Source organism: Vipera berus (genome assembly GCF_964194415.1).
Source record: "Vipera berus genome assembly, chromosome: 5".
NCBI lineage: Eukaryota > Metazoa > Chordata > Lepidosauria > Squamata > Viperidae > Vipera > Vipera berus.
Genome location: NC_138207.1, coordinates 74,387,101 through 74,404,180, shown reverse-complemented (window position 1 = coordinate 74,404,180; position 17,080 = coordinate 74,387,101). Strand labels below are relative to the sequence as shown.

At 35.4% G+C, this 17,080-nt stretch overlaps 1 protein-coding gene across 2 annotated transcripts in view; it reads left to right on the top strand.

The window, feature by feature from the left end:
* Positions 1–15,753, top strand: part of PCGF5 (polycomb group ring finger 5) — a 42,745-nt gene extending 26,992 nt beyond the window's left edge. For both annotated transcript variants that reach the window (XM_081329879.1, XM_081329880.1), the window contains exons 7-10: positions 1,310–1,408; positions 2,553–2,642; positions 5,560–5,619; positions 9,663–15,753. In XM_081329879.1, coding sequence (XP_081186005.1) covers positions 1,310–1,408; positions 2,553–2,642; positions 5,560–5,619; positions 9,663–9,710 — 297 coding nt within the window. In that variant the 3' untranslated portion in view covers positions 9,711–15,753. The remainder of the gene's footprint in view (positions 1–1,309; positions 1,409–2,552; positions 2,643–5,559; positions 5,620–9,662) is intronic.
* Positions 15,754–17,080: the final 1,327 nt, after the last annotated feature.

Here is a 17,080-nt window from a genome sequence, read left to right as displayed (position 1 = left end):
GCAGGGCTAGATGAATCAAAAGTTGGAATTAAGATTGCCGGGAGAAATATCAACAACCTAAGATATGCAGATGATACCACTCTAATGGCAGAAAGTGAAGAGGAACTAAAGAGCCTCTTGTTGCGAGTGAAGAAGGAGAGTGCAAAAGTTGAGTTGAAACTAAACATTAAGAAAACCAAAATCATGGCATCCGGCCCTCTCAATTCCTGGCAAATAGATGGGGAAGAAATGGAGGTAGTGACAGATTTTATTTTCCTGGGCTCCAAGATCACTGCAGATGGGGACTGCAGCCAAGAAATTAAAAGATGCTTGCTCCTGGGGAGGAAAGCCATGGCAAATCTAGACAGCACAGTAAAAAGCAGAGACATCACCCTGTCAACAAAAGTGTGTATAGTCAAGGCTATGGTCTTCCCAGTTGCAATGTATGGCAGTGAAGGTTGGACCATAAGAAAGGCTGAGCGCCAAAGAATTGAGGCCTTTGAACTATGGTGCTGGAGAAGACTCCTGCAAGTCCCTTGTACTGCAAGGCGATCAAACCGGTCAGTCCTAGAGGAGATCAACCCTGACTGCTCTTTAGAAGGCCAGATCCTGAAGTTGAAACTCAAATACTTTGGCCACCTAATGAGAAGGAAGGACTCACTGGAGAAGAGCCTAATGCTGGGAAAGATTGAGGGCAAGAGAAGAAGGGGACGACAGAGAATGAGATGGCTGGATGGAGTCACTGAAGCAGTAGGCGTGAACCTAAATGGACTCCAGAAGATGGTAGAGGACAGGAAGGCCTGGAGGAACGTTGTCCATGGAGTTGCGATGGGTCGGACACAACTTCGCAACTAACAACAACAACAATATTTTGTCATATCACAAATATCAAATAGTTTTCTTTAGAAATTAAATAATGTATCAAAGAAGTCATTTCATTTAGTGAATTTAATCTGTATAAAATCATTCTTGCATGTCATATATTGTAGCATTGGCTAGAATTCAAGCCAGTTTAGTCTAATGATTAAGGCACCAGGCTAGAAGATGGGAGACCCTGAGTTCTAGTCCCGCTTTAGTCATGAAAACTGGCTGGGTAGTAGTCCAGTCATCCTCTTTCAGCCCAACCCACCTCACAGGTTTGTTGTGAGGAAAATAAGTGGAGGAAGGTGTTGGATATTTCAGTCTTGAGATGTTTGTACAAAATAATTGAGACAAGGTACGTATAAGTAAATAAAATTGGTAGGTTATCTGATTACGTAGGTAGCATTTGGAGTGTAAGCAATTCAGATTTTAATATCTAAGTTTTCAGTTTTTGTCTCTCTTTTTTTAGGGGTTGATGAAGAAATTCATACGGTGTTCTACACGAGTAACTGTAGGAACTATCAAGAAATTTCTGAGTTTAAAATTAAAGCTTCCAAGTTCTTATGAGGTATGATGTTCTATCACCCAAAGTAGTAGATGCTGTCCTTTGACTAAGTGAATTTAAACTATCACAACTTTAGCTACCTAAACCATTTTTCCTTGCATTGCCAATATGGAATGTCATATAGTGCATTAATAATCTTTTTCCTTAGTGAAGTGTTCATTAGACCTATTCCAATGTAAATTAGCATTCAATTGCACTTTAAATGTCATAATCCAATTTAAAGTCTCTATTTTATTGAAGGTGGTCAATCACCAAGAAAGAAAAAGAGTAGACTATTAGAAGAACATTTTATAAATGGCTTCCATCTGAAAACTTTTCATCTGAAAAATTGTTTGTAGTATTACAATCCAAACAGAATACAAAATCATGTAACTCTGAAATTGGATGTAGATTTGTTTTAAAACAAATGTGTATAGCAATTTTCTTATGTTGTATATATATCAGTATTTATGACTGTATTATTTGGATCACAATTTACTTTAGTATATGCTTTGTGTGCTAATGGCCTTAGATACTGTCCTTGAAAAGAAAAAGTTTAAAAAAATAATTTTGCAGGTGATATTAAAGGCCATGCTTGAACCCCTGGATATTTATTGCCACAGTGCTGAATTGGATGGCTAAAATAGTATAACATCAGTTTTTTTAAATTTTCTTATGCCAAATAAAACTTTAGTTTTTCTCCTTCTCTCATATTGAAGATATACTGCATATAAAACAGCATAAGATAATTTCCTAATTTGCATATTCATGTTGCCATAAAAAATACAACTATGTAACTTCTATCCTTTTAAAAACATCCAATGATTTAGAATAAAGACCAAATGAATCCCAAAATAAATATTTGGGGGGTGGGAGGTGGGGAGACAGGTAAGTGTATTTAACAGCTGTAATGGATGTTCTGTGTTCTAAACACTTTAGATGGGAGATACAGTTTGTGTTTGGGAATAATAATTAAAATCAACATAAATAGCTAAAAAGTCATTTTGTTTGCATTCTTGTTCATTAAGTAACTATCTTGCATAAGAGTAATCATGCTATGGTAGGTTTCTAATCTCTTTTCTCTTACATATTAATGATTCTCTTCTAGGAAAGATGAAAATAACTGAAATGTTTTTAAAATACTTCAAGTAACTGTTTTCTTTTAAAGCTGGATGTACTATGCAATGGGGAAATCATGGGGAAGGATCATACTATGGAATTTATCTACATGACAAGATGGAGACTACGAGGCGAAAATGTAAATGAAATAAGTTTTTATTGCTTTTACTTTATATATATATATATTTATATTAATTATAGGGCTTTTAGCTATATATTATTTTAATTATATTCCTTTTAAAGCTTATTTAATGTGTGTGTATGAGAGAGAGAGAGAAGCCCCACCATCATGGGTGTTCTATTCTATGGCTTCCTCAAACATGGGTCCTCTACCAGAGGCCTGGGAGTTTGAGGGTTCTACTTTATACAGTATCTTCACTGTTTCTAGCACCACAGTCTTCTGGACAAAGCTCTGATGCTACTGGGCTCTGCTGGAGCCACTCTCCCAGCTTAGAAATCACAGCCTGAATGCTTCTTCCATGACTGGGACCAATTTGGCCTTTACTTTTCCAGACCCTCTCCAGTTCCTCCTTTTGGCCCTGGTATTTACCTAGTTTCTAACATACCTTCTTCCTGATGTTGCTGTCATTTGGCACATCTAAAAACAGGGCTTCCTGCCCTTTTTAAAGTATTTGCACTTAACAAAGTATGTCTTGTAACAAGTGATGAGCTCCTTCTTCTGTTGGTCCTTCCTGTGATGTAGGAGTGTGGCCTGGGATTTAAAGGAGATAAACTGCTATTTAATCATCTTGAGATAAGGGTTAGGCCAACCTATTTCAACTTATCTCCATCTTCAGTACTGCTATTTAAATGGGCCTTTCTAAGCCATATCGGCATGTGGAACTAATGATTGTTTATAGGCAAAATAAATCTTTACCAGTTTGTGAGTCCACTGCTAGAATTCATTGGAAGAATGCCAAAAAGACAATTGGTAGAAAGGTGTGCAAAAAAACAAATAAAATAGTATAGCAGATATACTGGAGTCATTAATGCCCTGATTCAACAGCATCTAGATTTATTCAGTGAATTATCCAGGAAAATTATTCAGGAAAAAGGGAAATCTAACAGGAATATCAGCAATAACCAGAAATAGACCCCCCAAAAGCACAGTTTGGCCAGATTTTTTGCTTTTCAAGACTTTGCCGAGTAACTGTTCTTCCTGTTATCAGTGGCCAACAGTTCAGATAAATAGACAAAGTGGAATCAGTAATTGCCAGATTTTTCCTAGGGTGGTGAGAATTAATCTTTTTGTCAAACAACTTAAGTCTATTTTCATAAAGGGAAATAGGCTGATACATAAGTAAAATTAGGTAGAAAATGGCGCAACTATTCCACCAAGGCTAGAATTTATTGTGCCTCTGTTATTTGAATTCAGGGAAATCTTGACTTTAAACAGGTGGGTAAAGTATATCAGTGTTTTTCAACCACTGTTCCGCGGCACACTAGTGTGCCGCGAGATGTTGCCTGGTGTGCCGTGGGAAAAATTGAAAAGTAATTATAAAATACTTTCTTTGTGTTTATTTGATTCCTATTCAAGAGAATTACTTTATATATAGTCAATATAGGCACAGAGTTAAATTTTTTAACATTTTCTAATGGTGGAGTGCCTCGTGATTTTTTTCATGAAACAAGTGTGCCTTTGCCCAAAAAAGGTTGAAAAACACTGAAGTATATAATATTCTTAGAAATTTTAATATAAATATAAAAGGACTTTGAGGAAGGGCACTGACCTTAGTGACATCTTCAATTAAAGGTCAGAGAACCACTCTGACTGAGACTCAGGAGAGTTGATAGAATAGGCAATGCCAGTCTAGCTGGCCAGTAGTTTAACTTTGTTAGTAGAGACAGGGCACATCTCTACTAAATAACATTTTTTTCCCCAAAAAACTAGTTATTTAGATAGCATCAAAGTGCATGAAATTCACAAATGTACAGTTTCAAAAATATGAATTGGAGATAGCACATCAGCATGTACTATGAAGAAACTCATTTTGGAAAATGATCCAGAAAAATTGGAAAATAAATAAATAACAAGAATCCAATTAACTTTGGGGTACAAAAAGCAACTTCTCAGATTTCTGAAAATGTCATCTTAAAACAGTATTATAGTTATAGATACAGATGTCAAAACAATTGTGACTGGGAAAATAAAATACTCAGATCTAAAAAAAATTATTGTCTGGTCTAGTGTTTCATGAGAGCAGTTCTGTTGTATGGATATATGTAGGACTGTTCCATATTTCTTTATCTGCTAACTTATTTTCTCTTTTAGTTAAACCTATAGTTTAACACTCTTCAATACATTGGTATGCTTAATAAATATTGACATTTTATCCATTTTTTGAATATTTAATGAATCTAAGAAAGTTGAACTCTACAAAATTAATAATTCCCGTTATCTAACATGGAATAGGAGTAGTCTTTGGAACTCCCAATGTTATTACTGACAGCCTTTTAAAAAATACATCTCTCTAAAAGTTGCATAATTCTGCATTTTAATAATTGTTATAAATTGGCTAGAAATAGATGATTACCATTTTTATGAGACTTATTCTTTTACTGAATTCACAATTAGTGTAATTAATGTTAATTAAATTTGTTGCCATAGTTTTTTGCCTGCAAAATTCTTGGCAATACAGAGATTTGAATTTTTTGCAGATCTTATTGCCAACCTTTTTCAGTCTCCCTTTGCCTCACCACTGCTCTTATTTTTTATTATGTTGTGCTTTTTAATGACACATTGCTGCCTTTAAGCATTCATAAATGTCAGGGATACTTTAATTCAAATGGGGTGGGGGGGAATCCCAATATCCACCTTCCCATCCACTTCCAATTATATCTAAGATAATTGTTTTCTAGAGCATCCATGGGGTTGTTTTGTAGCCAATACTGGGAGAACAAGAAAGCAGCATTAAAAAAATTCTGGCAGCCATATAGCTCATTTCTTACGGGTCAGAAAATTACATTCTTGAATATGAAACTATTTTGAAATGACTGATGATCAATGTTCAGTTGTGGATGCCTCTTATCTGATCAGAAAATCATCTCCTTTGCAGTTTCGGTGTCAGAACTGCTCCTCATCACAAGTCTGCTCACAGGATGGCTCTTTTTATCAGGTAAGAGGCACTCCCGACTGTACACATTGTAGTCATTAAGGCAATATTCTTTGAAATCCAGTTTAGGTGGGAGCTGAATGGGTCTTTCATTTTCTGCTAGATTAAGTTCTTTAGACTAAATTTGATTGTAAAGATTGAAGCCTTGGGTTTTTGTCTGAATGTTTACCTAGATTTTAAAAAAAAATTGCACGGGGCAAGCTATATTCATTAATTTATATCTTGTGTGGCATGCTATAGGGCAGGCTCTTCATGGGCTCCCAAATTATAAAAAAAAACAATTCTCTAAATCAGTTTGAAATAAAGATAAATATGTCGTAATATTACAATGATTTAGATCAGATTTCCTATGCTGTTGATTAATCGTAGCACTTATAGTAAGATATGATAGGATACCATGTGCATGAATATTAACCCATGATTAATTGCAAGTTGACAGACTTATTTTTTGTAAACTAATCAGACTTAATGCCTTCTTTGAAGCTTTGCTGACTTTAGCAATATTCTATGTAACTCCATTTATATTATCATGACATAATAATGTAGCAATAGGATAATCTCTGAAATTATTTTGTGTCTACAAGCATGGGACATTAAGATTAATGAATAGTGCTATAAATATTTTGCGAAATGAATATAACAGAAAATTGGTAACCATTATGGCTACACTATCTTAGTTGAATGATTGGGTGTTATGAATATTGGGTTTCATAATTAGGGGCTTCAAGGGATAGGAAGTTGAGGATTTTAAAGCTATTTTTATGAAATATTAGAAATATATTGCAGAAATATTATCTTTTATATAGTGACCATACTTTCAAAGAAGGAGAGTTAGTCCAGAATGCCATAGAATATTAACCTTTGTCATAATGGACTTCTAATCTGAAGCATTCATTGTATGTTTCAATTTTACTCTGCTCCCCAATTTTATATAACCAGGTATATATAGTAAGTCACTCTGCTAGGGGAGAAATTGAAAAAGCATTATGATCTCTTTATGGTGAGACCGTAAAATGCAATGTTATATCCAATATTAGAATAAATTTGCTTGTGCGAGGTCTATTACACATTGTCATCTGAGCTAGTCCTTTGCAGTTAGGTGCAGAAAGTACAACCATAATTTATGTAAATGGACAGTAGCCTTGGGGAAAATGCATATCACTGCTTTGACATGTCCCTGTATTTTCAGATTACAGTTGCAAGAAAAAGTATGTGAACCCTTTGGGATTACGTGGAGTTTTGCATGAATTGGCCATAAAATGCGCTCTAAACGTCATGTAAGTCACAACAATAGAAAAACACAGTCTGCTTAAAATAATACTACACAAACATTAGCTGTTGTCATGTTTTAATTGAACATAAGATGGAAACATTCACAGTGCAGGGTGGAAAAAGTATGTGAACCCCTAGCCTAATGACTTCTCCAACAGCTAATTGGAGCCAGGAGTGAACCAACCTTGACTCCAACCAGTGTGATGATATTGGATGTGTTGCTGACAGCTGTCCTGCCCTTTAAAAACACACACCTGTTTTGGGTTTACTGGTCTCATGAAGCACTGTCTGATGTGAACCATGCCTCGCAGAAAAGAGCTCTCAGAAGACCTACGATCAAGAATTGTTGACTTGCATGAAGCTGGAAAGGGTTAACAAAAGTATCTCCAAAAGCCTTGATGTTCATGTGTCCACGGTAAGACAGACTGTCTACAAATGGAGAAAGTTTAGCACTATTGCTACTCTCCCTAGGCATGGTCGTCCTGTAAAAATGACTGCAAGAGCACAGCGCATAATGCTTAATGAGGTAAAGAAGAATCCTAGAGTGTCAGCTAAAGACCTACAGAAATCTCTGGCACATGCTAACATTTTTGTTGACACATCTACAATAAGGAAAACATTAAACAAGAATGGAGTACATGGGAGGACACCACAGAGGAAGCCATTGCTGTCCAAAAAAAATATTGCAGCACGTTTGAAGTTTGCAAAAGAGCACCTGGATGTTCCACAGCACTACTGGCAAAATATACTGTGGACAGATGAAACCAAAATTGAGTTGTTTGGGAAAAACACACAACACTATGTGTGGAGAAAAAAAGGCACAGCACACCAACATCAAAACCTCATCCCCACTGTAAAACATGGTGGAGGGAGCATCATGGTTTGGGGCTGCTTTGCTGCCTCAGGGCCTGGACGGATTGTTGTCATTGATGGGAAAATGAATTCCAGAGTTTATCAGGACATTTTGCAGGAAAACGTACGACCATCTGTCCGCCAACTGAAGCTCCGCAGAGGATGGGTGATGCAACAGGACAATGACCCAAAGCATACAAGTAATTCAACAAAACAATGGCTTCAACAGAACAGAATACGCCTTCTGGAGTGGCCCAGTCAGAGTCCTGACCTCAACCCGATTGAAATGCTGTGGCATGACCTTAAGAGAGCGATTCACACCAGACATCCCAAGAATATTGCTACACTGAAACAGTTTTGTGAAGAGGAGTGGTCCAAAATTACTCCAGATCGTTGTGCAGGTCTGATCTGCAACTACAGGAAACGTTTGGTTGAGGTTATTGCTGCCAAAGGAGGGTCAACCAGTTATTAAGTCCAAAGGTTCACATACTTTTTCCACCCTGCACTGTGAATGTTTCCATCTTATGTTCAATTAAAACATGACAACAGCTAATGTTTGTGTAGTATTATTTTAAGCAGACTGTGTTTTTCTATTGTTGTGACTTACATGACGTTTAGAGCGCATTTTATGGCCAATTCATGCAAAGCTCCACGTAATCCCAAAGGGTTCACATACTTTTTCTTGCAACTGTATATCCCTAAAGAGTGGAGATTGTCATAACAATATGCAAATATTGTTACAGAACATTTCTCATTTCTCATCCCTTAACATTGTCAACAGTGGCTGGATATGATGAGAATTGGACTTTAACAAATATTGGAATGAAAAAGATCACGTCCTAGTACATGGTTAACAAACACTGTTCAGGAATTAATTTTCTAAGGGAGTGTTTCTCAACCTTGGCCGCTTGAAGATGTGTGGACTTCAACTCCCAGAATTCCACAGTCAGTATGCTGGCTGTGGAATTCTGGGAGTTGAAATCCACACATCTTCAAGCCGCCAAGGTAGAAAAACACTGTAATCTAAGCTATTTTTAAATTTCCTTTGCTTTCTGGGATGTGGCCTATTTGCAGCTGTGACATAGGCATCTGCAAGGGAAGGTAAAACAATGAAATGTCACACGGCTACATACTTTACATGTTGGTGTCTGATGCTGAGATGAAAGACTGGGATTTATATCATGATGGTTCCTGTTATTATCTTTGTATCATCACAGTTTATATCAGGTGATTATGAATTATGGACTGCTTTGGAATTTTAAAGAGAGCATCCTTAAATGATGATTAAGCCCAATCAGAACAGCTGGTGAAAATTGCTTGTTTTGTTTTGTTTTTATGCAATGGAGTACAAAGCTAACCTCAGTGCTCAGCATAGTGTTACTGTGAGGACCATCACAACTATTAGCAGCAGTCCTGGAAACCACTTCTTGGCTACCTTGTATATATTCTTTTAATTTTAAAAATTGCTAGTTTCTTGGTATTTAATGATGGTACTCTGTGTATCCAGAGAGAGAATTAAAATTATTTCAATACTGAAAATAACCGGTTTGGGGACAACTCCCCCCCACACACACCCCATTCCTTATAAAGTGTGATTGCTTTCTTTAGCCTCTCAAGCAATCCTTTTGTAGATAATGAGGAATAGCTTAGGAAGAAAAGTGCTAGTGAATTCAGATTGTTGAGAACATGGCCAATTTATTTTTCATTTTGAGAATGTTTATTGGTTTATTGATGAGTCAGGTGGACATGAGAGTTTAACTTATACCACCTTTACCCTTGTATTATTTTGTTCCTTTTAACGTTGATGTGGAAGGACTTACTAACTAAATTCTGTTAAATAAACAAGCAGTGTAATGACTTACGGTAATGATTCATGTTCACCTGCTATTATTGTCTCTGTTCTGTTTTCATTGTGGTTTTAGTCTTATCCCATGGTACTCCAGTATCGACCCAGAATTGACTTCAGTTAAACCAAAGGGCCAGATTCCACTGAGATTAAACCTGCACTATGTTGTTTACCCATCGACAGATTGCACAATGAATGGATGTGCCTGGATTGGGGTGGGAGGGGGGAAACCACTCGAATTTCAACCTGCAAATATGGACTTCTCTTCAGTTGATCAATTACTTTGTCCCTACTGTTAGAGTAAACCAAGTGCCATTCTGCAACTGAAACATTCATGATATATTTGTGGCATCAAAGACTGTAAATTATAGCCAAATCATTAAATGTATAGTCAAGAATCAGAATCTCTTGAATACTTGCTTTGCCTGATACAAAACTTCCATAACATCAATTACAATTAGAAAAAGTAGCTGTCTTCTATTTCTCTTGTGGTATTATTGTTTTTTCACATGTACTGTTTTACTGAAGAAAAAGTTGTTTAAAAGTACTGTATAAAAGGTTAAAACTATACCTTTAAATATTTGTATATAATACATGTTTCAGAAAAGTGGTTATTTTACCACTACTTTTTCTTGTTCAGCTTCTCATAGAATCTGATGTAGTTCACTCATTGATATGCAGTGATCATTTAGCAGTATCTGAACAGTTAGAATTTGTATCAAAGGAGTTGAAAATATCCAGACTGAATTGAACTTGACTGGTATAATATCATATGATCTCCTTTCAATAATACACAAGAATTTTATTTAAAGTTTTGATTTGGAGTAATAAGCACATTGGTACATGTGCAGCAGGTAAAATAAGAGTTTTTAAAATAAGAGATATTTTAAATTTTATTATAATTCAACTAAAAAGAAAAACACAAACTGTTGTGAAAACTTTATTCTCAAAGTGTGGGTTATATTTTTAATTGTTGTTGCCTTCCCTTTGAAATTTGGTAATGACACTAGAAAGTTGTGGGTTGAAATTGTGGTCTTAAATGTGTTGGATTACAGCCACTGGAATGGCACATGCTTCTGTATACTTTGAACATATTCAGTAATATGCATCAGTACGCTTATAAAATGAGCCAGTTTAATTGCATCACAGGCACAGTCTAGGGTTACCAGGAATCTTACTGTGGTTATAAAATGGGTTGTGAAGTGTGAAACTCAAGTAAATTTAAATGGTTACAAAGCTATGTGACCAAAACTACTGGCTGTTCAGGGTGTTTGGGGTTTTTTCATAACAGTAGTGTTCAAAAATGTTAATGGTTGCCTTAGGTATTACATGTGACTTCTTTCTTGTTCAATAATGTTGTGTTATGGATATTGCTACAGAAATCACAATGTATTGTATACTGTTTTTTCTTGTCTTCCATTACCTTTTTGCAGTTAAAAACCAAGATAACAGTCAAGTTTAGTGATTTGTACAATTTTTAATAAACATCATTCTTTATATAGTAAATTACATACCATAAGTCAAGTAATTCAGTCTAGAAAACTATTGAGTTTTGGAAACTAAGCTCGAATACTGTATGCCTTCCTTGTAATACAGGGGTCTTGTAAGTAAAAGCATATAAAGTAGATCATTATTTCTAGAGGAAAAATGTGCTATTTGCACCAGGTCAAATCCCAGACTAATAGACTCGGTTCTAAGGTTCTAGTCCAGAATAATCAGCTATAGATTAAAATACTGTGCAATGCTTGTTATGCTTGGGGCCAGCACTTTCTGACAAATATAGAGAATTCTCAGTTAAATATTAAATCATCTGTTAAATGTTCTCAGCTCATTGAAAAAGTATCATTTGTACATGTTTCTTTTGTTAGATGCAATAGGTTGGATCCAAATAATAGTTTTAGCTAGGGTTTTTTTTCTTTTTTGAATAGTTAAATGCACCCCATGGCATACTAAAAAAATAATTTTGCCATTCCCTTCCATTTTCAAAACAGCTGATACATTGCTTTTGAAGCTACTTTTAAATATACAAAACTTTGGGCCCTTAGAACTCATTGTGTGTATCTTAGTCAGAATTTTGTGTATTCTGATTGGGTTTACACATTGTGCTTTGTTATCATAAAGTTTGTTTGGTTTTGGCTTAGCTGATGCTATGAACCCATATGGTTTGTAAACTATGATTGATGGCTTAGATGACATATTAATTCAGCTAGTCAATCATGCTATAACACTGAAAAAGTCAGATATAGTTGGGGACCTGATTACATAAAGTTGTTCATAAAGTTCTTTCAGTCTTCAGTTTAACATGTATATAATGACAACAGATTTCTTAATGCATCCAGTGTCTTAAGAGTGGCTTTGAATATTCCCTTCAAGCAAGGGGGTAAAAGATATGAGCGATTTGTGGGTTTCATTCCATAATTCTGGATAACCCCCAAAACTGCAATTCCCATATTTCTGGGATAAATGACTATGAACCTAGAAGTATGTATGTCTCCCCATGGAGAGGATACATAGGACATTACTTTTTCTTTTATCCCAAACCCTAGGAAATCGATGCATAGTTCTAATTTTCAGGGCTTTTGGCCTGCTCCTAAGACATCTATCAATACAGATAGGTCCTACATAATGCCTTTATTACTTTTTCAAGTATTTTTGCAATTAATTGAAAAATCTTCCACAACTGCTAAGCAAACATAGCTAACTCATTAGCAGTGAGACTTATCTGTCCCTATATACCAGGAGTCTTCAAACTTGGCCCTTTTATGTCTTGTGGACTTCAACTCCCAGAATTCCTCAGCCAGCGTGCCTGGCTAAGGAATTCTGGGAGTTGAAGTCCACAAGTCATAAAAGGGCCAAGTTTGAAGACCCCTGCTATATACTAAATAGGGAGCATCTAGTCTTTTTCTCATGTCAGTACTCTGTCAGGCTCAGCATTGTTAAAATTAAACATCCATGCAACTGTATAAGCATTCTTGATTTTACAATTAAGTATGTGCACAATTTTTATTTCAGGTTTCCTCTGCGGAGTGAGTAATTATTGCTTTATCTTGTCTCATTACAAGAAATGTAATATTCCATAGGTTAATTCCAACTGATCTGTGTTGCATTTTCAATCTCCTATTTCTTATTATATTGCAGAAGAGCATTTTGTCCAAATGCTCCAGAATATTTTCCACTGTACCTAGCAGGGATTTTGCCTTTTGCAATACATAAAGGATCATATGAAAACAAATGTTTGGGCTCTGAGTAAAAAGACTTTCAACAACAATTCAATGAATTTCCAGATTTCAGAACCAGTTTATTTCATTTTTGTCATATGATTTAACCGTGATTAGTAAGATTTTTTTCCAAATGAGTTGGGAAAAAAGAGTGTAAAAGTCCAAGATGTGACTTCTCAGCTGTGAAAGTAAAAGCCTTAAAATATTTCTTGCACATCTAGCCTCCTTGTGGCCTGCAAATTTGCATTTCTGATACAGGTGCATTGTACCTCTACATTGTAGATGCTTTTTGTCAAAATTCACAACATATTAATATAGTGTTAAAGAATCTGAGCATTTCCTTGTAAAACATGAAGAGAAGCTTTTATTTAGCCACTGAACCAAAAATTCTATACGCTTTTACTCTACAATAATTTTCCACAAAGCGGCACAAAGGAAATGGAATTATCCATTAAAAGCAATAAAACAAAATTTAGTTGGGGACTAGGTTCCCTTTTCATCAGTATCCTGTTCACTTTAGATGCTTGTGTACGTGACACATGTGCTCAGGCTTATTTCAAAATATGTCCTATTCTCTGAACAAGAGGAAACTCCAGGAGGGGCTGGACGGGGTTCCCACGGCTTGTGCGCCATGACATGATCATGTGGTGACTTTACGTACTTGCATCATATGCCATGTGGCCATTGACACAAGTTGTATGATCACATCATTTGTCCAGTGAGGTTTAGGTGTAACTCATAATGTACACTGCTGCTAGGAAGTACTGTAGTTCAGGGAGGGGCTAAATCTTTTTAGGTAGAAAAGTCTCAAAATAATTGGCATCTTCAGCTAAAAAACAAGTTCTATGTAGAAGTATAGATAATTCCTTGCAGTATGTGGAGATAGTACTGAGTTGATAGAAAGCACTACTGTAAAACATTTTAATATACTGTACTTTGAAGGAGAATGTGCTTGCTATACTGAAGCAAATGTCTTTATTTAAATGTTACAATTGAGATTGTCTGCACAAACACAAAGGTAAAGCTTATTTTTTTTTTTGCTTTTGTTAATGGTATTTTAGCTAGCTAGCTGTAATACACTTTCCAGTTACCTTCATGACAAGCGATCAGCCATTTTTAATGGAAGCTCATCTCAAGTTCTTACATGATTCAATTATTTTAAATAAATTATGGAAATATATAGACTATTAAAATATTCAGTTCTCCAAGAGAGAAAGCTGATGCTTGCCATTATTTACATGGAAAGTACTATGAAAGCTGTGCAGGAAGAATAAGATTCTGAATATTTTTGAGTTACTAAAACAAAGTAGATTGAATATGCAGTGGGATCTACTGATTTTCTATATGTGATAAGCAGATTATAATAATATAAAAGAAAAAAATGAAAAATGTCTAACATTCTTTTAAAAAATGACCAAAGTCACTTGCTTCAAAAATATTTTTCCTTCCTTTTTTCTTTCTTGTTCTTTTTCTTTCTTTCTCTCTTATTCTCTCTCTTTCTCTATTTCTTTCTCTCTTTTTTTTCTTTTGCATTTTTACTTCCTGAATTGTTGTTTTGAAATTTGATTTTCCTTAGAATTGATCTTGCTGGTCTTTTTTTAAGGCCTAACTTTACAGAAATAACTTATATTTTTATTAAAATATTTATATGAATTGAAAGTAAATACTCTGTTCGAATCTTCCTAAGAGGTAAAGCATGCTAGTTGTAAATTCTGGAGTTATAACCCATATTATCATGAAAACACCAGATTGGAGAAGGTTGGTTATTAGTCACCTCTGCTTCTCAGTGATGTTTTCTAGCTGGGGGAGAATGGGGGAATGCAGAGAAGCAATTTTCAAAGTAGTCCTGAGTAACAGAGCCCTCTTCTCCCCCCCCCCCCCGCTCAGGAAACAGGAAGTGGACATTTCAGATTTCTATTTTTTATTGCTGTTGGCTGTAATTTATTTAGCCACTGAACCAAAAATCCAATACGCTCTTACTCGATAAAGCACAAAACTGAACAGATTGTTACCCTTTTAAAATAATTATGGTTTCACAATTACCTATTTAACATAAATGATAAAATATTAGCATTTGCTTGGTAAATACTATATTTTACCTTAAAACTGATATCAGTAGCACCTGTCCTACAGATTTACAGGTAAGGCAATGTTGGGTACTAATTTTTCCCCAAAGTATTTCTTAATTTAATGGAAAACCTTCAAGAACTCTGTTTTTTAATATTTTCTTCTAAAAATATCTAATAGATTCTTTGCTGGAATTGAGAATCATAATATTTCCATAGGCCTTCTCGGTTTTTAACAATCAGCCATTTAAAATGAAGATATGATGCAATTCTTTTAAAAAACATATTCCAGATAACTACTGGAAAATAAAATTGGAAATAAAACATGCATAACTTCGTGGAGCTAAAAAGCATACCTAAGATGTCTTTATAAGTTCCAAAAATGACAAAAAGTATAACACGTGTAGTTATTCTCTTGTACTTCTTCCTGATGATTCTCACTTGCAATCTGTACACCTTAATGCACAATATTTCATTGTTATCTCTCTTTTTTAAGTTGGAAATATTTTACAGAGTTTTTTGTCAAAATTAGTAATACCTTAAGAAATCTTTTTGTGGTTGTAAACGATTATGAATATTCAAATTGAAGTGAAAAGGGGTCATTATTAATGACTTGGTCTCTTCTACTTGTTAAAATATATGTATTTTTGTAAAAGAAATGCACTTGTAAATATTCTATCAACCTGTTTTGTTTTGGAAAAAAATGTTGCTGCTTAGGGAATTACCTAGAAATGGTATTGCTTTGTATTCATGACAAATTCATTCTGTTCATGTCTAAATAGTTACAGCTGAGCTAGATGCATTTTATATATGGACTTAACCCGAATATGTCTTGAGCATGCCACAAGAGTTTCTCATTAAATTCACCTGAAGGCAGAATATACATTGGTGCCGTGTTTTCATCTTCTGCATTAGTTTGCTGGTGTCTTATAATTTCTATTTTTGTCATTGTGACATAACAAGTTCGTTATGAGAGCTGCAATCCAGAATAATTGCAGCAAAGGATTACCGGTATTTTCAGTGTGCAGATTCTTAAAGAGCTGTCAAGATTTTGAAATGAAAAACACTAGCAGTGCCAGCACAGAAGAAGGACTTAGAATAACACAGTAAAAAGAGAAAATCAGGGAGATTGATCACCAAAATGTTATCACCAGTGCCCTGAATCCTATCGCCAATAGACAAGCCCTCTCTTGTGGGGTACTTGCACAATTGTAACACTAAGCAAATATAATGGGCCTTTACTAGAGCCCGATTTAATACCTTCCTATCAGCTCTACCGGAGGGAGGTTTCCATGGGATTCCTTATTCACAGAGACTTTGCCCTTGTAGATCCAGGCGGGCAGAAACTGTCACCCATCTCCTCTTACAGTGCTTTCTTTCCATGATGCCCCAAGATATGCTTTGATTACCTCAGCCACCTCCAAATACGAACACCATACAGATAATTTTTATGTTTATTATTTTTTTAAGAGAAGCTTACTCTACACTCACGTATCAGGTGACCAGTTCATTTTCACCAAGTTACACAACTGTGCAAAAATTTTAATTTGGTATGCTGTTTTATTGTCCTATTTTTTTTCCTTCTCCAGTAACAATTATTGTATTAAACCATTTCTCTTTTTACCATACTCTTTTCTTGTAAAAGCTGGTCAGATATCGTAATAAAGCTGTTTGATTTGACGTGATTGAGCAGAAGACAAGAAAAGGTAACTCATACTTATGAATGGGCAATCCATTGCTCAGCCATTCATAAGTCTGCTATTATGGATCATTGCACAGTCAACCAGATATTCAGACTCAATTTGCCATTCAAGTTCTTCCCAAGGACCTGCTATTAATTATATGCATTATATAATGATCATAAACATGCTGTCCTTCAAACTGCACTGATTGCCAATATCAAGAATATCTATAGCATAAGCTGCTTGATAGAAACCCCAGCACGTACAACCTGTATGCTGCAACATGCTTCTAGCTCAGGGGTCTTCAAACTTGGCCCTTTTATGACTTGTGGACTTCAGCTCCCAGAATTCCTCAGCCAGGCACGCTGTCTGAGAAATGCTGGGAGTTGAAGTCCACTAGTCATAAAAGGGCCAAGTTTGAAGACCCCTGATCTAGCTCATTGGATAAAACTTATAAAAAATAAGCCAGGCAAATTGTAAAAGTAATTTGCTGTTTAGCATCATACTGCCATTTTTTGAAAGCAAATA